The sequence below is a fragment of the Xiphophorus hellerii genome, chromosome 20 (genome assembly GCF_003331165.1).
Source record: "Xiphophorus hellerii strain 12219 chromosome 20, Xiphophorus_hellerii-4.1, whole genome shotgun sequence".
NCBI classification, from domain to species: Eukaryota; Metazoa; Chordata; class Actinopteri; order Cyprinodontiformes; family Poeciliidae; genus Xiphophorus; species Xiphophorus hellerii.
The window spans coordinates 12,121,688-12,145,043 of record NC_045691.1 but is presented as its reverse complement, the minus strand read 5'-3'; the positions used below and the strand labels follow the sequence as shown (position 1 = coordinate 12,145,043).

The following is a 23,356-nucleotide window of genomic DNA, read 5'->3' as shown; positions in this document are numbered from 1 at the left end:
TTTCCCATCCTCCCTTTTCCCCTCAGCAGGTCGACAGGACGAAGTCTCCCCACTGCTGTGATAATCTGCTCATGTGGAGATTACACAGACATGTCTTCTCTTTTTAAAATGTGCCAGCACATCATTAAGTGTGATTAGAATCAAAAATCAGCTCCAGAAAATAATTGGAGAAGTCACAGTTTTGGCAGTGTGCAGTTCAGTGAATCAGAAATGTTTGGCCTAGTGTTTCCTGTCAGAATATAAAATTGTGAATGCATTGCACTTCATTAGCTTGAAAAGATCATGATAACTTATCTGTAATACTAACATAGGGTGCCCTACATAAGATCAAACATTGACAGTTTGATCTCTAGCATGAGATAAAATAGCAAGTAAAAAATGTCAGCAAGGGTGGATGAACATGATAGCAATACAATTACAGAATAACTGTAATTGTTACAGTCATCCTATAATTGACTGAAATCACAGGAAAGGTAAACAAAATACAAGGCAACCTGAAATTTGTATAATTATATTAACGTTATTGTGTCCACATCTTTTCGATTTCTTATTTTTTGCTATTTTTTATTTAAATTAGTTAATTGAACCATTTCTTAATGTGAAATTCAGAAAAAGCTGGAACAATGTCACTGCTAAGGATTTTCTTATACAATACAAACTTATCAGTTTAAGAGATAGCATTAATTCATGTTTATAAACTAGTTGTGGTTTAATAAAGTAAATACCCATAAAGGTCAGAACTTAACATTTCTGACATTTCACTTTTAATTAAAATGAAATGTTTTACTAGCTCTTCTGTTTGTATCACACCTGATCACAGAGAGAAAGGCAGCCACTATCGTTATCACTCATCAGTTAAAAATATAAACTGTGTGCTGTTGCCCTCTGCTGGCTATAAATGGGAACTGTGACTCACCTTTGTTTTTTCTTGTGTCTCCTTCACAAACAGGGCCCCATGGGTCCCCGTGGCCCCTCCGGTCCCCCTGGAAAACCCGGAGATGATGTAAGTGAAATAAATTTATTTAAAAATAATAATAATAATAATAATGATAATAATTTGTATTTTGATAAAGTTTTTTAATATCTTAATTATTTAATTAACTATTTAATATTTATTTGGATGGGTTAATTAAGAACTTGTAAATTACAGCAAATTGTCATAATAATGAGATATTAAACAATAAATTTTTCTTGCAAGACAAATTGTGCAATGTGTCAAAATGTGTGAACTGTACTGGTTTCCCAATTTAATGAGATAGCAATAACAGTTAAAATGCATTGTTTAATTGTTATTGTAATTAGTTGATTTTAATTCTTCTTCCCTGTTTAACTATATGTTTTTACTATATGTTTTTTCAGTTGGGCACTTTAGTTGCCCAACCAACTCATCAGTGCTGTTTTCTGTTAATTAAGAGGCAAAGTGTCTTAGAGTGTTTTAAGAAAACTTATTGGGATAAATTATACAACTTATGAAGCTGATCTCCAATTCAGTAGTAAAACATATCTAAATAAATCATATTTATTCATAATTTATTTCATTTATAATCTGGAATACCACTTGTTCAAATGCCTGCTCAATATAATACCCCTCTTTGTCCACATGATGGCAGTAGACACGACGTTTTACATTTTGTCCACTAGAAGTGCTCATTGCAGGTGTCGGTATTTGCAAAAACAAAACAAAGGCATGCAGAAAGACTAAGAATACATGTTCATGTGATTTACTTAATATGTTTCTATTTTAGGGTGAACCAGGTAAACCAGGAAAATCAGGTGACCGTGGACCCACCGGACCTCAGGTGAGTCCTTTCAGTCAGCTACTTTTTCTAAAAATCTCCGATTGTGCAGGAAGCTCAAAAAAGACATTTTAACTTGGGAAATGTTACAATGTGCATTGATTATTGTAAACAAAATGAATTAATGATACATTTCGTTTTCATGTTTTGACACTTTGTCACTGCTAAATCTCAGTCACAATAAATGTAACTTGAACTAAATAACAGCATTCAACTTGCAATTTTACAGAATAAAAAAAGTTTGTTTCAGATCTATATCAACACTGAGGCACTTCCTGTGGCTTCTCTAGGCACCAATTGTAAAACACCTGTCTTATTTAAGATTTAGTACTCACTCTAAGCAAACTAACTGCCTTTCAATGAGATTAATTATGTCAAAAGGTGGGTAAATGTTATTAGCATGAGAACAATTTTGTATCAAAGCACAAAATGAACCTGCTGTAACTTGTTAGCATTCTTTGTCTATTTTCTGCTTTGATAAAAGCATAAAAATAATTTAAAATGGACTTTACCTTCATTTCCTTCACTGCAGTCACCTCCTCCAATGTTCTTCTTCCTTTTGTTGCACAGGGAGCTCGTGGTTTCCCAGGAACTCCTGGTCTGCCAGGCATCAAGGGACACAGAGTGAGTTTGTCACCTTAAAGATTTTCTCCCCAAACATGGAGCTAATAATTCTCAGATTATTGACTGTAGCTTCTCTGCATTATCACCTTCTCAGGGTTATCCAGGTCTCGACGGTACAAAGGGAGAAACTGGTGCTGTTGGTGCGAAGGTGGGAATTTGTTTCCAAGTTGGATATTTGTCAAGGTTGTACTTGTTACACAACATTTGAAAGCCACATTGGCTATAGTATCAATTGGTCTAACACTGAGTTTACCAGGTATCACAATACTTTTAGGAAAGAAAGAAAATAAATGCTTATTCGTTTCCACTGAATATTTCAGATAAAAATGTTCAAATTCCTTTCTTAAAGTAAGAATTTCAAGATTCTTTGATTTAAGAATAACAACAGAGAAAGATATATGTCTCTGACCAACTTCAATTCCAAATCCAATATCGCTGTGAAAGCTGCACTTCTGCTAGTTTGTGTATATCTAGTTTGTATATTTTTTTTCCCCATACAACCTGTAATTGTGAAACATGTGATTTTATTGGTTTAATGCAGAGAGTGAAAACAGTCATTCAAGCCCATAAGCCCTGTTCTCTATCAGGTACAAGTCAGAGCCAAAGTGTTGAATTGAAGCTGATAGATTTGTTTTGATTACTAAATTCTTTTTCAAATTTATACTAATTTTACTGTATTTTCTAACCATTTGAAAGATCACTGTCTTTCTGTCTTAGAAAGAAAGTTCTTCGTTGAATTAAAATAATCTAGAATCTAAATCTACCAAGGTTATTAATATCCTGACCTAAATCTACATGGCTATTAGGATGTTGTTATTCTGGTTATGGAATAGAAAAAATGAAAATCCCACTGATTTTCTGACTTATAGCCAGAACCTTGTTATGTTGAGCTTAAAGTTTTTTGTTCCAGACTCACTTTCCTAAAATCCTTGCTAAATGGAGTGAAGCATAAGCAACCACTGGTACTTCTCAGTTCTCCTCCAGCTTCTGCCAGTTCTCAAAATATTCTCAGTTTCTTCCTTTTTGAGTGGTTTATATTTAAATGCAAAGATGAAAGTGCTTTAATGACTCGTCTTTCAGCTGTTTGGTTTTATGTTAACATTATAGATAATTCAGATGATATTAATCTTGCTGATGTCCTACCCATATATGGCACTTGTACCACAGCTTGAGAACTGTGGTTATTGGGTAAACATACACTAAGGTGTTTTATAAAGTGCTTAGACATTAAACTTCTAATTTTTCCAACTTAAGATAGTCAGCAGATGACAGCTAGAAATTAAAAAAAAAAACTTTTTATTGAGTTTTGTGAAATTGTCTTGCCATATTAAGAACTAAATGTGTTTTTTTTTTTAGGGTGAGGCTGGTGCTCCCGGGGAGAGCGGCGCTCCTGGACCCATGGTGTGTGTTTACTGGCCATACAGAAGCAGCACATAAAAACATCACTTATTCACAGATAATAAGAATGGTAAATTAATATTCAAAGTGTCTTATTTAATTTTTTTCTTGCAAAGGGACCACGTGGTTTGCCTGGGGAGAGAGGACGTCCCGGATCCACTGGATCTGCTGTAGGTGCAACTTTCTTCTCTAAAAGCCCGCTCTGGATTTGGATTTAACACGTTGTTTTGCTGTCTTTTTTGATCAATGGATTAAGACTGGTGAAGTGAAAATTATATACTGTAGCTTTGCTGTAACTTAGTGTGTTCTGGGCTCAGGGTGCACGTGGAAACGATGGCTTGCCTGGTCCTGCTGGTCCTCCAGTAAGTATCATTTTAAACATATTTTAATCCATTTAAAATATTTGTATCTAATAAGGAATAAGTTGAGTTTACTGTGTGAGATTTGTGTTTTTACCCCCACTTTGCTAGTGTGCGTCTGGACTCTAACAGCTGCATGTCTCACCTGTTTTTCTTCTTGTTGTAGGGCCCTGTTGGTACAGCTGGAGCTCCAGGCTTCCCCGGATCTCCTGGTGCAAAGGTAGGCCATGAAATTACCAAATGTAGCACCAAATCAGTTCCTGCAGTTATTTTCACTAAAGTGCTGTTTATTTTAGTTGTTTCTTTTTTCCTGTATTTTCAAATCATTGACTGTTAATTATTTTCTGAAAGAAACATATTAACATATTTTTAATGACAAGAACAAGTTTTCTGAAAGATTCATGTATTGACTTTAGGGAACATTTTCTGGGAGGATATAATGAGATTTTGAAACAGGAGAACTTTGCTCTGCCTCCATCTGGGTTGTAAAATAAAGAAGAATTTTTTTTTTAGTTTTCATCTTCATCTTTTGATCCCAACACTGTATTTTTATGTCTTTTCTCTCTATGATTTATTCTTGCGCGATGGCAGCGAGACTTGACTCTCTTTTGTTTGGAAAGTCTTCTAGGAATTGTAAATAGAGGATCTCTTTTCAAAATGTAAGAGCTTCACTTGAATTTGTCATAGCAAAGACTGGAAATAAGTGGGTTTTTTTTGTTTTATTGTGTTATGCATTTTGATGACATAAAATACTTAAAAATATGATGTATTTTGCTAGCTGAGGAGTGTGATAAACTTTATGTGAGTTTTTGTGACTTGTTTAATGTCCCCTGATGGAAAACTGTTAAAAAATATCTTATTACGTGCTTCTGCGATTCCTTGGGGAGGGTTGTTTTTTGAGAGCTGCTTTTTCTCTCTTAAGCATTTATTTATTACAATCTCATCTTACTGTTTCTTCTTTGCTCCTTTGAACCTTATGAGGAAAACTTTGAACTGACTCCAACATAGAAAAAAAGTTGGCTACAGTGCAGCTATCTGAACCTCAGCTGAATACACTGAACTCCTGAAAAGAAAAAAAAATGACAGTTTTATTTAGCTTTCTTTATTTATAGCTGAATCTCCTGAAGTGTACATTTTTATTATTTATTTAAAGAAAAAATGGCATGATAATATTTTGTGTAGTGCTCTCATCCTCATTTTTGTGTCAGTAAAAATGTAGACACTAGAAATAACTTTGTCAAGGTGAAAAGAAACCTGTCTGTTCAATAGAAGCAGTTTTGCACACAAATGTTTATGTCACAGCATTAGGTCGGCAAAATTTGTTGCTATTATTTTCATTTTAGTACTAAAGGAATTCCATTCACCACCTGCTACATACCAGCAGTAAAATGTTGGCCCTGTCTTCACAGAAAGAGAGTTCCCAGTATAACTTTTGAATAGAGGCCCAAGTTTTTTCAGTGCTGAATCAAAACATCTGCTACATATTATCTACTTGGGTTGTTCAATTTTTATATTAATGTTCTGAACCACAGTCATGTGAAAAACTAAGTACACCCCATTGTTTAGTAGTTGGCATCTATAGACTTTGTTAGTTTCTTTCATTTCTGTGGAGAAATCTCATCTCATGATACTTCAGTTTTTATAAAGTTAGCTGTCGTTAGTTTATGCACAGTCGTCTAAAAGTCTTGTCACTGCATTTCAATCTGGTTGAGGTCTGGGCTTTGACTAGGTCATTGCAAATCTTAATATTTAATGTTATTTTTTTTCAGCAATTGTGTTATAAATTTCCTTCTATGTCTTGGATTGCTGTCCGGCTTAGGACTTAGTTAGGTTATGCTTAAGCTATTAGACACTTTGCCTCACATTTGACTGCAGAATAATTTAGTAAACAGCAAAGTTAATCATCTTATTAAATGACCACTACTCCTCTGTGGCTGAAGGATGATCCCAAATCATAAACACTCCACCACCATACCTGACAGTAGTCATTGGGCGATTGTACAGAATTTCTCCATACACATCAAGTGTATTTTGGCCAAACATTTATACTTTGGTCTTATAACCTAACATTTCATGGTTCATTCAGATGCAAGTGTGCAAACGAAAATCATGTTGCCATATTCTTTTGCGTAATAGAAAATCCTTTCTTCTGGCAATCCCTCCAAACAAACCATACATGTTCTGTGTTTTTGTAATTTTACCATCTTAAACCTTAATATTTGACTTCATATTTGAGACCTGAAGCATGTCAGATGTTCTTAGGTTTTTTGTTGGGTTTTTTTGCTAATTCTATGAGCTGTGTTTGGTTTGACCTTGGTGTGAATTAGTTCCTTACAACTGTTCGTTTTGCATATATGAATAACCTTTCTCTCTGTAGTATTAAAGACTTCATTTTGTTATATATTCCTAAATGTTCCCATGTTTTCCACATCAATGGGCAACAATTGTCAACAAAATGAAAGGATGAATGGTAAGGAAGTTACAAAAAAAGAAGAGGTGCCAGATGACTGGACAAGTACAGCAGAGGTTGTGAGGCAAAGTTGTTTGATTTGGATAGATCAGGAATATATATGAAAGTATTTTTTGTTCAGTTTCCTCCCACAATTTCTAAACAAATATGGAAAATCCAATCATATAGAAAGACAGATTCAGTTTTGTGTTATTATTTTTAACATAATCTAATAGCATTCTGTTGATTTTGTCATGTTTGCTGAAAGATATTTGTCCAGAGAAGTATTGCATTTCATCATTTCACAGAGTGCTGTATGACAAGCTGGACACAAAGGAAAGAGAAAGGGAATTATTTTAATTGGATAAATAATAACATTAGGTTCAACTGACATACTTGTGATTAAGAATGAAAATAGGAATCCTATTTTCTGAGAATATGAGAAGAGTACACTGAGGAGCTAAATAATAAAAATGAGAGAGAGTAAAGAGGACAGATGGAGGAAAGTTAGAGATTCAAAATGTTTAGAGATTTAGTCTGGAGGAAGTGTGGGCAAACATGAAGAGGATGAAGAGATTACAGAGATGTGTTGAGAGAGAGCTGTGATCTTTTTCAACAGATGGTTTAACACAATCCTAGATGGTTGGGAGATTCAAACAGGGAACAGATATCCAATTTTAGAAGAACAATAGAGGGTTGAGATTGATGAGTGTGGTCTTTGTGGATCTAGAGAAAGTACATACTGCACTATGAAAAAATATTTTCCTCGTTATAGATAAGGTCTGTTTATGAAACAGCAGTTTCAGACACTCAAGTGATGATTGGACTGAGGGATAAAAGTAATCCAAACCATGACCCTATGTGAAAACATTAGTTTTTGTTTGGTTAGCCAAATATTCTGTAGAAATCTTAGATGAGCAAATGTATGGGTACTAGAGACTGTTCCGAAATTAACATCTGTAGAAGAAATATCTAGATCAGGGATCGGTAACAAAGTGCACGATCCATAAAGGCAGATCTATTCAGTCTTATTGTATGCCTTGTGCTTTGAGCGATGTCATGCTTTATTATTTATTTTTACATTATATTTAGAATTTCTAATTTCACTATCTGAACCATTCAAAAGAAGATTTTCTGCAGTTTGTCAGTTTCAATTTATTTATTTTATATTGGCTGTTATAATTCTAATTGCACTGACTGAACAAAGTAAAGTTATATTGTTTTTGCATGTTTGACCAAGCTTGTGAAGCTATTAGTGTATTTTAAATGTGCTCTACTGGGATAAAGTTATCAAATTAATTTGTAATTCAGTACATTTATATGTGTGTTTAAAAAAATAAATGTTTTAAGTTGAATCAGCTGTTTTTCAGTATTGACTATCGGCCAGTACTAAGCCTCAAATATCAGTATTGGTATCAGAAGTGAAGAAAGTGGATCGGTGCATCCATGGTTGGTACAAAGAGAGAAAACAGTGGTACTGCATTAGGAATGAGGTGATCCTATGAAGTGTATGATGAAAATGCAGGACATACACAACGACAGTGAGAAGGTGGTTAGGTATGCTAGGAGTGGTGCATTTGGTTTGAATGGTGATGCAAAAGGGATCAGCTATGTGTAACATTTTGCTTGCATTGGTGATGGGAAGGTAGACTGACGAGGCTGCACAGCTCTGCCTATTCATTGGCTAGAATGTATGGAGACGACATTATCGTCTATGATGAGGGTAGGGATCAAACTGATGAGAGCCTGGAGAGGTGAAAAGATGCTCTGGAGAGAATAGGAATCATTAGAAGCAGCAGCTCTATCCCCTGTACTGTGCTTTGTGCTTCAAGTTTATTCTCAGACCAGAGGACAGATCAGAGGCTTTAATAACGAATTGGCTTCGTCAGATATTATTTGAAACAGTTTGAAGAGGAGGAAGATTAGGATTAGGATGTTTGGTACGTATGGATTTAATTAAAGCAATCTGTGAAAGTCTTTCCAATAAGATGTACTGATAACATCTGATGAGATCACCTGATACATTGATGCATGGACTGAGTTTCACTTTTTGGTTTGCAAGAATAAGCAGTTTAGGGTAGCCACACATTTCTGTGACTATGGTCTCTCCAAAATCACTTTGTTCTTTCTGTTGCCATTTGAAAAAAGATGAGACTGAGAAAAAATGGCTGCTCTCAGTGGCGCTTTCTGATATGGGCGACATGGGCAACTGCCCAGGGCGGCATCTTGTGGGGAGCGGCATGAGCCCAAAACCCTACGCCAAGCAAATAGAGTCATGCAGATGCAGAACCAGTTTTGTACTACTTCATTGTTAATTACAAAAAAGTATGTATATATACAGTATATTTCCACACCTCTTTAAAAAACTGAAAGATCTCTCCTGCTAAGTGGTTGATCCTGAGCTCACGTCCAAATTGATAAATCCTGAAATGGGCTTAAAAATGATCATAAATACTTTTAAACACGTTTGATATATTGGGGAGAATAACTTTAATCGAGATTGTACTTTTTTTTCTTCTCTTTAATTAAACTTTTAGAACAGATGATTCAACAGATAGACCTGTCTGCTTTTTTAAATCAGTAAATAACTAAATGGTTTCCTGAGTGATAATTGAGTTAATTTGGAGCACATGTAACTGGTTTTGAATGAAATCTGTGTTTTCTCTAGATAGTGTCCTCATAGGGCAGCATAATTTGTTAACATGAATAAAGCTTAAAGTTTTGTTCCTTCTCTAAATTCCTTCTCATAATAGTTCATTTTAATTGAATGAACAATGAATGCCAAGTTTTCTGGTACACTTCAGAAATATTTCTTTGTACTTTTAAAAGGTTATCAAAATTCTGTAAAATTAGGACGATCAATTGCATGTGGTCAACACAAATTAATAAATGATTGTCCTTTTGTCTGTGTTGTACTTAGGGTGAAGCTGGTCCTACTGGCGCCCGTGGTCCTGAAGGAGCTCAAGGATCCCGTGGAGAGTCAGGCACTCCTGGATCATCTGGACCCTCTGGTGCTTCTGTAAGTGATTCCATAAACAAAAATTTGAAAATAAAATTATGCAATAAACCATATTATTAATTCAATAAACCCTGACTCCAGTCAGTTCAAAACACATTTAATTATGAAGAGGATTTATTTTAGCATATTTGCTTGTTTTGTCTCTTTTTCCTGCAGGGTAACCCTGGCACTGACGGTATCCCTGGAGCTAAAGGCTCAGCAGTAAGTTGTTTTTTTTTTCTTCTTTTTCTGTCGTTTGTGTCCATTTCTCACTGTTGTTTGGCCAGAGTGCAAATTATGTTTTACACTAGAGTTGCACTAGAGTATGAAATACACATTCTGATACATCTGAATCTATAATACATGTATCTACTGTACATTATAATAGAATCAAAGTCCTTTTACACAACCCTTGTGTAAAATAGAAACTGAACATCACTTACTTTCAGTCATGTTCTGACTGCAACAGTTTAGATCAGTAATGCTTAAACACAGATAAACATAAGTCTTTACAGTCGCTTATTTGGCCTTAACTTACAGATCAGTGATAAAAACAGATAGTAAACAAACGTCTTTTTGATCATTCAGCCAGTCGACTTCACTTCCTTTTCTCTTTCTCTCTGTAGGGTGCTCCAGGTATCGCAGGTGCTCCTGGCTTCCCTGGACCTCGCGGGCCTCCTGGACCTCAGGGAGCAACTGGACCCCTTGGGCCAAAAGGAACATCTGTACATACTTCATGACTCTATATACTTTATTGGAGCTCTGTTATTTAGGAACTACCTGGCTTCTAATTTGGATGACAGTACAGAAATTATGTTCGCTGCTAATTTCTCTTTCAGAATAATTAATCTGGAAAATGTCGTCCCTTCTTATTACTTCTCTTTATCTCCTCTCTGGATTAGGGAGATCCCGGTATCGCCGGATTCAAGGGTGAAGCTGGACCAAAGGGAGAAATTGTGAGTTTTGTTTTCATTTTACTCATTTTGAAAGTAATTTTTTTGTTTGTTTTAAAGCAAATAAGAAATGTTTTGTTCCTTCAGACAAGGCTTTTAATATTTAATATTTTTTCTCACTCCAATTTGATGGTGGTTTTTCTGTACAAATTGAATTTGTTGACAGGGACCAGCTGGACCTCAGGGAGCCCTTGGCCCTCAAGGAGAAGAAGGCAAGAGAGGACCCAGAGGTGAGCCTGGTTCTGCTGGACCTCTTGGACCTCCAGGAGAAAGAGTAAGTATAAAAAATCTAATTAAACGGGTTACTTTGAAGAAAATACAACAAGTTCAAAGTTTAAATTTCTGTTAAATTAATACTTAACCTTTTGTTCATAATGCATGCCATCGTTACATCATGATAATGACATAGTTTCAGTTTTTTTTTAACTGATAAAACAATTTTAAACTTTTCTGAGCTTACTGTTTCTGAACTTAATTTGGGTCCACCTAGGAATCTCGTAAATATATATTTTATTTGTGATAAAACCATTACTCTGATTGTTTGTGTTTTCTTCATAGGGAGCTCCTGGTAACCGTGGTTTCCCTGGTCAGGATGGTCTGGCTGGTCACAAGGTGAGCTATGGTTACAAGGAATATGTAACGAACATGATTCTCAATCTGAAAGCCAACAGTGTGGGGGTGTTGTGGTGGCACAGGGGCAAAGCACAACCCAAATATTGAGGCCTTAGTCCTCGTGGCGGTAGTCACAGGTTCGATTCCCGGCCTGGCGACATTTGCCGCATGTCTTTCCTCTCTCTCGCTGCCCTATGTCGAACTACTTTCAAATAAAGGCCACTAGAGCCAACAAAACCTTTAAAAAAGACAGTGAGAAGACATAAATTACATTTGAAAAGAATAATTTCTATTTGACAGATATCATTTCATCTCAAGCAATATTTAATCTTTACTGTGATCTACCGTTTGTTAACTGGTCTCAATTGATCTCAATTTGCAAAGTTGACAACTCGGAAATGATTTGTTAATTATTGTCTATCAAACAAGAATCAGCAACATTTTTGTCATTTTTTTATTGTTCCCTTCAGAGCATAGATTGAAAATGCTTTATAAGCAAATTAATATTTTACTATTAGTAAAACAAGGTTGATGATTTGTGTAACAAGTCTCTTGACACCTCAGAGTTCACTGATCTCAAATCAGTTTTCACTCCTGAGTTAATAAAGATTAAGGAAAATATTCCTCTCCTGTTTCATTTGGATTTCACTCTGATTTTTACCACCATTTACTGTAATTCTGCTTTGTGGCCACCAGATGGAAGCATAGTCCATAGCCCCACCATGCCTTTATATGACCTACATATGCCATATCACTTAGGCCTATGTCTCATTTAACATTATCTTCTCACAGACAGTTTAATTTAAAATAAAATGAATCTATCACAATTTAAGTTTCTCATCTTCAGTAGATCAATAAGGAACTGCTGAAGAACACTCTTAACAGGAAAACGTATTTCCTTAGAGGTAGAAAGAAAATTGTGCCACCCAACAATTTGGCCCTAACTGAATGATTTTCTTTATTTTCTACAGGGAGCCCCAGGTGAGCGCGGACCCCCTGGGGCCAGCGGTGCCAAGGGAGCCACAGGCGACCCTGGCCGTCCTGGAGAGCCTGGTCTTCCTGGTGCAAGGGTAAATTACGCTTACAGTGTTCTGTCAGTTCACACTTCACAAATCCCCCTGGTTAAATCCTAATTAAGTCTTATTTATAGTTCATCACCTAAACATCTAGTTTACAACATGACCTATTTTTCATTCATTCATCATTTTAAATGAGATAAAGCCTTTAAAGGCTGATGAATGATGTCATGCTCTACATATTGGTTCTACAAATAATTGGCTCTACATAACCAATTATTTCATTTAACAGTATTTGCAACCATGCTCCTGCAGCTTATTTACATTGGTTAAATTATTTTCTTCTCTTTTCACTGACAAATAAAAATATCAGTAAAGCTGCTCTCATTCACATTCACGTAGCACTTCATTCAAATCCTGATCCTGGTACAGTGGAAAACAATTATTTTACATAATTTAAATACATCTGCGCTGTTGTTTTGGTTGTGCTTGTTAAAACAGAACATGTAAATCTGCTGCTGTTCTCACTCCCTTCCTGCAGCAGGCTCCACTGTGGAAACAAGTGAAGCTGGATTAAAGTTTGGCCTGAAAGTCTCTGAAAAAGCCAACATATTCCTAACACTTACAGCTGCAGCAGGAAGTGTGTGCAGCAGAAGAGCAGCCGTATATACAAACTTGAGAGTTAGCTTCACTATCTTAGCATTTAAGTTGATGTCATGTTAGATAAATAACAGCAAATGGTTATTTTGCATTTAGGAGATAAATAAAAAAAAAGGTAACATGTTATAAAATACAATCCATTAAGCAAGTACAATTAAAGTCACAAACTGACTTAATGCAAAGTTTTGGTAAGGATTTCATGTGTTTGTCTTGACTGTCTTTTTCTAAGCTTTTTTTTATTAACTCTTTTGGATTGTAGCTTTCAAATTTAACACTCAATAACTGTAAACCAGGTGGTGCTCTTACAGCAGGTAGACAGGACATATAAATCAAGCTTGTTCCTCAAAGCTTGATCAAAATGAGTAATTTTAATTCTCACTTGCACAGCACGTTTTCTAGCTCCTGCAGTGATTAAACTGCTTCACACTTGCATAAACACACCGTGTTGTAGTTACCTTCCTTTGCTCTCATTCACATGTCATTTTCCTTAATTATTGAACTGCTGCTTCCTGCATAAATTACCAGTCTGAAGTGTAAATGTGTAAATGCTGTTTTCCAGGGATTTGTTTTTTCCTACCAACACTGTTTTGTGTGTGTTTTAATAGAGTCATCTCTTGGTTCATGTGTTTTTGTTTTTTGTTTTTCTCGATCTCTGACAGGGTCTGACTGGTCGTCCTGGTGATGCTGGACCTCAGGGCAAAGTTGGGCCTTCTGTAAGTGCAATTTTTTGTGTAACGGATGTATGAATGCATTTCAAGATTTTTTTTTTTTTTAAATTGTTAGTTCGTTGGAATTATTAGCTATAATATTGACTTAAACAAAACCTTGAAGTGCTTTAAAACTAAGATTTAACAGAAAAGACAATTATCTCATTAATTTTGGATGAACTCTATGTGCTCCTATTTATGACACTATTGTTCCATTTCATTATTTATTACTTTATTTCTCTTTTAGTTAAGAAATAATCACAGAAATCTTCAAATCTTGAAATGCAGTTTAATTTATCTGTACACAATTTTCCAAAACCTTCCTATGACAGTATATTTTCAATTATTTCGATTCTAAACACTCTTTGGACCAACTCAGAACAAATTGTTGGCAGATGTTTTTATATTAAGACATAAAAACACATTTGCTTACAAAATGATTCCTTTTATATGATTCCATTTTGCAACCAAACACAGTAAGGTATGAAACGATGCAAACTGAAATTACAAAAGGCTAAAATGACCAGAAAAAAGAAGAAATCATAACAAATAACAGTTTTTCCCCAATAATAAGCTTCTTTAAAGTTGTAGCAGTCTTCCATAAACTCACATTGTCCAAATTAAATGAGAGGAGGTGAACATTTCCACTTACACACTTTCATGTCATTTAGCCCCATAGGAGCTGCAAACAATTGCAAGGTTTTGTCTCTAATAGAAGGACTATATCATCTGCTAAACAATAAAAGAAAATGTAATGTGTTTATATTTTTTCTAAGCAAAAAAATAATAATCTGTCAGCCCATTCATGTGTGTGGGTGTGTGTGTGTGTGTGTGTTTGTGTTTAATATCTTATATAAAACAGCCAGGAAGGGATTTGTAATTCAATTTTAACTGTACGAAATGTGAACAGCCATTATTCATCTGCTTTAATGTGATTTTTGCCACAACCTTTACATGAAACCTCACTAACAAATCATTCTGACTCCGCTCAGACATTTTCTATCTTCGTTTTGATATTTCCCCTCAACATTGGCTTCATATCACTGCAACCTTAGCTTTTCTGTCACATCTTAAACATTTCAATCTTCATCCGCTGTTTGTGATTTTGATTTGATTTGAATTTGCCAGGGAGCTCCAGGTGAGGACGGACGTCCAGGACCTCCCGGCCCTCAGGGAGCCAGAGGACAGTCTGGTGTCATGGGGTTCCCTGGACCCAAAGGAGCAACTGTACGTATTACAAGCAAAGTTAAATGTGTCCTCTATGTGACAAGATTATTTATCTGGTCATTATATGACCAAATGATAGATGACTTTCTGAAAATCTATTCCTGAAACAAAATCATACAGCAGACTGGATTAGCACCATCTGACTTGCTCTGCTGCACCAACATATGCAACTTCTCCCCTCTATAAATAGGTGCAGGACCGAGATCGGCCGCAGTGGCATATTGACTGACAGATGCTTCTTATTTTTACTGTTAACAGGGTGAATCTGGCAAATCTGGTGAGAAAGGACTGGCCGGAGCTCCTGGTCTGAGAGTAAGTTGATGTTTTCTGTGTTAATTAATATTCAAAAATTTATTTCTGAGGATTTTAAGAAATCATATTGCTAGTACCATATAGTGTCTGCTATAAAGTACCGGTATATGGTAGAATTTCTTTCACAAAGATCAGTATGAAGTATTGATTAATTGTGGAAAGCAACTATTTTTACATTATTTTCAGTTCAAAGCTCAGCATTTTGCATAGCTTCTATTGCAGGGGTGAATTGCATTTATCTGTCATTTTCTATTAAACTCTGACTCGGCTAGAGAATTGTGTTAAAAAAGCTCAGTTATACCTCTGAGATGTCTGTCAGCTAATAGCATCACCTTTGGCTTTGGCTAAACTGATGATATCTATCTTTTCACTCTCTTCAGGGTCTGCCCGGAAAAGATGGAGAAACGGGCGCGGCTGGACCCCCTGGCCCTGCTGTATGTATTTTCATCCCCCCACCCGACTCTGTTCAGCTTCAACACTGATGCTATCTCTTCCTTTTCAAAGTCTACACTTGGAAACATCATTCAGTATCCCAATTTCCCCAGACTAGGTCTACAATAGCTCTGTCTGGAACAAAAAAAGTTCTTGACACTTATGTCTGAGCATTATGGGATGGCAAAAGTGACTCACAGACCATCAGCTAACATTTTTTTCAAGGCATTAATGTATATTTCACCTAAAAGAATATTTCTCAGGAGATTCATGACATCATTGTGACATGTTTTGATATTTTTTCATCATCATAAAAGTCTACATGAATTGCATTAACTGACTGTGTGTTTAGGGCCCTGCTGGGGAGAGAGGAGAGCAAGGACAACCTGGTCCCTCAGGTTTCCAGGTAAGTCTATACTTAATTTATACTTAAATTCATTTATTCAGCTTTTTGAATTATACAGGTTCCATAGTTAATTTCCTGGGTTCAGGAGTTCATTTACCAACCATTTCTTATTCTTTTCTGTGTGCAGGGTCTTCCAGGACCTCCTGGCCCTCCCGGTGAGGGAGGCAAACCGGGAGACCAGGTTTGTAAAATTTTTTTGGGTACAGCTAAAAGGTTACAACTCACCCAGTAACACAGGAAAACAAGCTTTGTATGGAATTTGCAGAAACGTTCTTACATCTTCCTGTATACCAGTGTATACTGGTTTACACTGGTTTCCAGTGTAAACATGCGCGCCATCTAATTAGTGATGCGCATGAATGGATGAACGAGATTACCACTGTCCCTAACTCCCATCCAGCGAAACCACAGCCAAGGAAACGGGCTTGGCAGAATCAGCGGGGAAAGAAAACCCTGCTTGACTCTAGTCTGACATTGTGAAGAGACATGAGAGGTGTAGGACAACTGGGAGGTTCCAGCCGCCGGTGAAATACCACTACTCTTATTGTAGTGGCACTAGGAGAAACACTGGCACTAGTGTTTCTCCTAGTGCCAGGAGAAACACAAGTGACACCACAGAATTTACTCTAAATAATAATGTGTGTCATGGGCCCCCAGATTTACTTACAGAAATAAATAAATCTGTGAACATATTTCTTTTTTTTCTAAAGCTATGTTTAAAAAAAAAAGTTCAAACTGTCTTTTTTCTAAACTCCTGCTGCAGCTAGCTGTACTACATTGCAATGCTGGCTTGTATATAAACAAATAGTGGAGATTTAGTTTTAGCCATCACTTCATCAAGTGTTTTACAAAATATGTTAGAATTTGCATCCATAAAAAATTTACTTTTGCTGCAGCTTAGTATTTCAACGGGAGAGTTTTTCTGCTCTCTCCTGTTGCCTCAAACGTAGGTGGCTGCTGCCCCTTACTTCCCATGCTAATTATAGTGCCAGGAGAAATAGCAGCAGTTTTCAGTCAGAAGCTTAAACACAGTTCATCTGTATCAGACACTGCAGCTGCTCTAACTTTAACCAAGTTCTGCCTAAAAAGTTTTGACGCCATGAGCAAAAAAATAAAATAAAATAGAAATAGCCTATATTTTTTTAAAGTTATCAAGTACCTTCTGTTAACATGAGTCCGAAAGCATTTATATAACAGCAATATATTTCTACACCCAATAGTTGTACTGTTGACATTCAAACATCCTGATCTTCTGCTGTCTACTTGTCTCTCTAGGGCGTCCCAGGAGAAGCTGGAGCTGCTGGTGCCACTGGACCCAGAGTAAGTCCCTTCGATTTCACTTAAACTGGTTGGTCAGGTGGTTACCACAAAGGGTTATAGAGATGTGTCATTTAAAGTTTATGGTCAATTTCTGATATCTGATTTTTGACAACTTTTTACCTGCCGATTATTAGTTTGGCCAATTTCAACGCAAAAAGATATAAGAAAAGCCTTTGGTTGTCATTAGTGATATTACAAGCAGAAGCAATGTCATATCTTTTGTGTGTGAGAGAAAAATCACTGCAAAACAGGAATATTTCAAAGTAAGAACTGCAGGATTTTAAGCTGTCTTTAGCTTATTTATATTAGCCTGGCTAGAGTGGTTAACATCTCTTGGTGAAATAGATCTTTGCTTTAGCTCTCAGATTTCCAAAAGGCTGTAGACATTTTATGATGAGATGAAAAACTCAATATGTAACACAGAACAAACTTGCTAAGAGTCCTGCTCTCTCTCACTTTCCGACAGCCTGAATGAACATGTTTTATTTCCTTTTAAACTGCTTCTTACATGTCTGCTCTTGAGTTCATTTGTAAGCCTCTGCCACTGAAAATAGTTAACTTTGATTGTTTTTCACTCAGTAAGGGCATCCAAACTGAAGAGACTTGCCAGGGGGACATGTCAGCTCATACATAATGTGGCTTCAAATCAATAATGTATTTTAGCTTTTAGTTTTCTTATCCATTTCTGGCCAACAGTTGATTTTTCTGTGTGTTACTGATAGTTTTTAATTGCCACTGTGCCCCTTTTCAGGGAGAGCGTGGTTTTCCAGGAGAGAGAGGAGCTGCTGGACCGCAAGGTTTGCAGGGACCCAGAGGTCTGCCTGGAACTCCTGGAACTGACGGACCCAAGGTGAAGTTCAGAGTTCAGACCAGGATTATTATCCAGTACACAGGTTTCGATCAGTTGCGCCTACACAGCTGGCAAATTAGGTATCTGTCTCACCCCTAACAGCCGACACAGAGCGACCTCAGGAGATGAGTGACTGACTAATTACATTTTCTGTTTTTGTGTTTTATATAATATCACGTTTGGTGATTTCCGAAGAAAGTTATTGGGAGAGTTACCTCACCCCAATCTAGTTCTTAATTGTCTGGTGATTTGTCAGAAGATGACAGTCTAATGGAAGTCTAAATTACCTCTGGGTCATGAAACAGCACCCCCGTTCAGTATTCTTGATGACGAACATTTCATTTCATAAAAGGGAATTAACTTTGTGGTGCCTTAGTGATTCCGAGGCAGCTCTTACCAAATTATAGCTCATGGGTTTGACGTTATTAACAGGGGTTCTAAGGGAAAAACTCTGTTGTGTTTCTAATTGTACCCTGAAATTCAAAAAATAATCCAAATTGAGTTTGACAAAACTTCCCTGCTGCACAATTTTTAACACCTGAAAAAGTTGTTTTACTTGTGCAACGGTTAGAGTTCCAGCAAACGTCCAGACTGGGATTGATGTACTTCTGGACCTTATTAATCTCTCCCTTTTGCTCATATTTTTTCCCCTAGTTTATGTACTGTCCAATACCATCAGCTTTCATTCTGTCTCTGCAATAAAAACAGGAAACCTCAGTTTTTGAGTCGAATCATACGTTTTTGCATCTCTGTCAACTCCTTCTGCAGCAGTAATTTGTCACTAGTCCATTGAGGGTGGAAAGCGCTCACAGCAGTAGCGGCTCTCTATCATTTGGTTTATTATCCGCTCAGATTTTAATCCCAGTTTATAGATTTTTTTTTCCTGTGAGGTCAGACAGGAGCGGATAGAAAGGATGAGGATTAGAGCCAGCATGAATGTGATGATGATGATGGGGGTGGGGTGAACAGACATTCTGTGGGTGGTATTAAAAAAAAGAAAGCATCAGATTTATTGCACAAGCCACACTGCTCTGTACGTCACTCGCTTGGCCTTGAGTAAACAGTAGCTTGAAAGTACCCAAAGGAAAAATTGCTGCAGCGTGAACCCTGCTGTTAGCCGTAATAACATGAGATAGGATCGAGATACGTTGTGCATCTGAAGCCGAGCAGAATAGACTCTGTATAAATCTTACAAGTTCTGACCAGGAGTGGGCCTGATGCACCCACTTAAAAAAAACAACTGCCTTTTCCATATTTTTTTTCTTTTTTTGCCTTTGATCTGCAGAATGGAGTTTGTCCTGACAAGAGCCACCTTTCTTTCTTTTACTAAAAGAGCAATAAGGGGGTACATATAACTCTAACTTTAGTTGTAATTAACTGACTGACTTATAAAGATAAAGTATTACTTCTACTTTGGTGTGATTTGGATCAAATTCTTCTATTTTTCCAATCCTGTGATAGCTTTGGAAACAAAGCACCACATCAGAAATGGGTTTGGTTCTTTGTTGAAGCAGACAGAATTTTTTTTTTTTTTCTCATCCTCAGATGTCATCATTATTTTATTATGTTTTCAACTAACTGAAAAGTTTTAGCAAAAGCAATCGAAAATGTGTCAGAAAACACAAAAGTCTCTTTTTGAATTAGATGTAAGCACCTGGTGCAGAAGCTTTCAAAAAGTTACTTCATGAACTGAAAGCTTGAAGTAAGTTTTTAGTGACTGTCTCAACTCACAGCTGCTCCTAGACTGAGCTGTCTGCTTTAATCCATGATCTGTAACAGGGAGCCATTGGGCCTGCTGGAGGTCCAGGAGCTCAGGGTCCACCAGGTCTGCAGGGTATGCCAGGAGAGAGAGGAGCTGCTGGCATTCCTGGACCCAAAGGAGACAGAGTAAGCTCTGACGGGACCATGTCTTTTAAAAATTAAGGATAGTTGGACATAAAACATGATTGAGTGATTTTTTATCAACCTCCTCTCCCTGCAGGGTGATGTTGGAGAGAAAGGACCTGAAGGTGCTCCCGGCAAAGATGGCGCCAGAGTATGGGATAGTCACTTATTTCATTTTTTATAAATAATGAAACTTCCTAAAAATAATTAAAATGACAAAACAATTTCAATGGCCAATACTTAAATGGCCTTAAAAGTAAGAGTCTTCATTTTTCAGCGATCACAACAAGCTAAATATTGTCTGGATTAATTGTTTTTCCTTCTGATATGTAGGGTCTTACTGGTCCAATTGGTCCTCCTGGTCCTGGTGGTCCAAATGGCGAGAAGGTAAGTAATATTTTTGTCTTTTTGAAAGCGCTTTATTGCTGAAATCATCAGTTAAACTATGAAGCAGCCACTGACTGCATATTAACAAGTTATTTAATGTGTTTTGCTGGTGATGTATATGTGATTCTTGTAGGGTGAATCTGGACCTGCTGGACCATCTGGACCTGCTGGTGTTCGTGGTGCACCTGTGAGTGTTGCAGTTCCAGACAGTTTAAGTTTATAAAAAAAATAAACAGTTTCAGCTATACAGTAAGGTGCATTAACTGTACTGGAGTTAATTATTTAGGATCTTTCATTAGTCGTAAGGTTACAAATCTTCTTTGATAACTGAGAGAACAGGAATGTTCTTTCAATAAATGTTTTTGCCTCATCTTCATCTTTCAGGGAGACAGAGGAGAGACTGGACCTCCTGGGCCTGCTGGGTTTGCTGGACCTCCTGTAAGTTTAATTAAAAACAAGAATATGATTGTCTTATGTTGTCTTCTACTGGGAAATATGACTTAAAAACAAAAAAATAGAAGCAATTAATTGTTAGAGATTTCAATCCCATTATAAATTATAATAATCACTCACATCTAAACTAGCATACAACTTGATTTTATTTATGATAGTAATGTAGACATCTAATGTTTGAAAGTGAGAAAGACGGAGTTTAACTGTGATAGTAGGTCAGTGTAGAGACTCAGATGTTTGTACTATTGTTTTGCTATTGTTTGGTGTACAGAATTACCTGACTGAAATAAGCAAAACCTTAAATGAAAATGACATAAGCAACAGATCCAGCATTAATGGTGCTTTCACAAACATTTGCCATACAATTTGCATTAATTTACCACTTTCTGCCCATTGCCAGTTAAAGTGTCTGTGGAAAATGTTCCGCACATTATCCCAAATCCACTAACTGGTTTGGACAGTTAGTGGATTCGGTAGGTCAATAAATAGAGAAAATCATAAATGTAAATGTCACTTATTTCTGTAAATGGAGTCCATGTTGCCCTATTAGAAAGGATGCTCCTACCTTTGATGTTTTGTTGTTGACTTCAAATTTAGTCAAAGTACCTGATATATTTCAACTTATTTTACTCTGGAAAGCTGAGCATCTTTGCCTTGGTATCTTCTGTATTTTATGTGCTTTTTTTGGATGCAGTGAGTAACTGTCCTAAGATGGTTGTTTTCAGAAGTGTTCCTGAACTCTGCTCTCCATGGGAAGAAATGTTTTTGTTTGTGCTGCAGTGCTGCCTGAGGCCCTATAGATAACAACCACTCAGGATAGATTTTCCATTCGCCACCTTGCCTCTTGTCCCCCTGAGATTTTTGATGTTGTTCGATTCCTTTGATGATGTTGGGAGCTGTAGATGATGTGACTCCATTATAGGTGGACATATCAGACTATTTTCTCATACATACAGTTAAAATTGATATTTAGATATAATGTACTGCCTAATTATATCATTTATGTAAACACCCAGCTTCATCTATAGAATCCAACCCTATTTTTCTAAAACAGAATATATCCTTAATACAGAATAGGAGAAAATACACTTCACTGTCCTCAGATAGGAAAACTTACATACATTTTACCCATAACACATCACAATTACAGACTTCTATTTTGTTTGGTATCGTTTTTAGATTTTGATGCAAGATGAAAAATAATGTGTTCTTATAATGATTCAGGATGTGTGTCGGGTTATCATGATCTTCTGCACACCCCTAAGCACAGACTGATCATAGGTAATTTTACACCCTACTACATTCACTGTTACTGCAACCAGATTGCTATACTAAGCTTAAAACACAATAATACTCTCAACCTGTTAGCAGTTCCTTTCAATGTTTAGCTCTCACACAATCTCACACAATTTCAGATCATCTCAATTCATTTTATTTGAATCTCAAGGTAATTTGTAAACATTCATATATGTACAGTATGTATATATGTATGTAATATGTATACTCTCTACATACATTTTAGACCTAAATTCAGTTCAAACCCATCTAAATTACTCCAGTACAGTCCAGTAACATGTTCAGATCCAACTTCACTCAATGCATTTATAGTATAATTAAATATCATCAGTGTCACTTCATTATTTATTATCAAATGGTAGAAGTTATCTGTCTAAGGAGGCCTGGTCAATTGCATCAAGTCATTGACAATCATTCATCCTTAGCAAGCATGCAGCGACAGTGGAGAGAAATCACTATGTCTTACCAGAAGAAAATATCTGAATAAAGACCAACTGCAAGATGATAACGTGAATTTTTTTTTCCAACTACAATAACTAAAATTAAATGTGGTCAAGTTTATTAGCCTCCAAATTCTTGTTAAAGTAAATTTCTTCAACATGCTTTAAACTTGAAACTGCACACCTCCTTATCATCTTTATAATTGGATTACTGTACTGAAATCAGCTTGGCATCATTTGTCATTCTCTGTGTTAATGAGAGAAGACAAAAAACGTTGCCATTTTGATCACGTAGAAGTGAGAATCCAGGTTTCATTAACTTTCTTTTCTCTATCAAATAGAGACGTTCTCCACATTATAACATGACATCTACCTGACACATCATTTCCTTTTCATTGACACTATCTGAAAACACTCAGATGTGACGCTGCCTTTGCCAGTCTTTTCCTCCAATTTAATTACTCTGTCTTGTTCCTTTAGTGTATAATTATTTGGAAAGATATGAGTTTACAGACTGTCAGAAGCCATAGCTTCTGTCATTTCATTTATTCTTACACTCTAGACAGAAATCCCTTGAATGGTTTTCATAAGCCACATCCTTTCAAATGGATTTCATCAATATATTTGTTAGTGCAACATTTATCTCAAGGCTTTTTCCTCTACAGAATACAACTATGATTAATTATAGATTTTATGTCAGCCTGAATACTCCTGCAAGCTCTGTAAATACTCCCCATTCACAGCTTACATACTGTAACATCACAGCTCATCACCCGA

At 36.4% G+C, this 23,356-nt stretch overlaps 1 protein-coding gene across 1 annotated transcript in view; it reads left to right on the top strand.

The window, feature by feature from the left end:
* col2a1b (collagen, type II, alpha 1b) overlaps positions 1-23,356 on the top strand; it is a 53,216-nt gene that overhangs the window by 14,259 nt on the left and 15,601 nt on the right. The window contains 28 exon segments of the mRNA XM_032548879.1: positions 950-1,003; positions 1,746-1,799; positions 2,367-2,420; positions 2,515-2,568; positions 3,777-3,821; positions 3,935-3,988; positions 4,136-4,180; positions 4,344-4,397; positions 9,547-9,645; positions 9,802-9,846; positions 10,251-10,349; positions 10,527-10,580; positions 10,744-10,851; positions 11,136-11,189; positions 12,161-12,259; positions 13,525-13,578; positions 14,701-14,799; positions 15,058-15,111; positions 15,492-15,545; positions 15,896-15,949; positions 16,077-16,130; positions 17,225-17,269; positions 18,021-18,119; positions 19,899-20,006; positions 20,101-20,154; positions 20,337-20,390; positions 20,524-20,577; positions 20,775-20,828. Of these exon segments, the coding sequence (XP_032404770.1) occupies positions 950-1,003; positions 1,746-1,799; positions 2,367-2,420; positions 2,515-2,568; positions 3,777-3,821; positions 3,935-3,988; positions 4,136-4,180; positions 4,344-4,397; positions 9,547-9,645; positions 9,802-9,846; positions 10,251-10,349; positions 10,527-10,580; positions 10,744-10,851; positions 11,136-11,189; positions 12,161-12,259; positions 13,525-13,578; positions 14,701-14,799; positions 15,058-15,111; positions 15,492-15,545; positions 15,896-15,949; positions 16,077-16,130; positions 17,225-17,269; positions 18,021-18,119; positions 19,899-20,006; positions 20,101-20,154; positions 20,337-20,390; positions 20,524-20,577; positions 20,775-20,828 (1,809 nt within the window).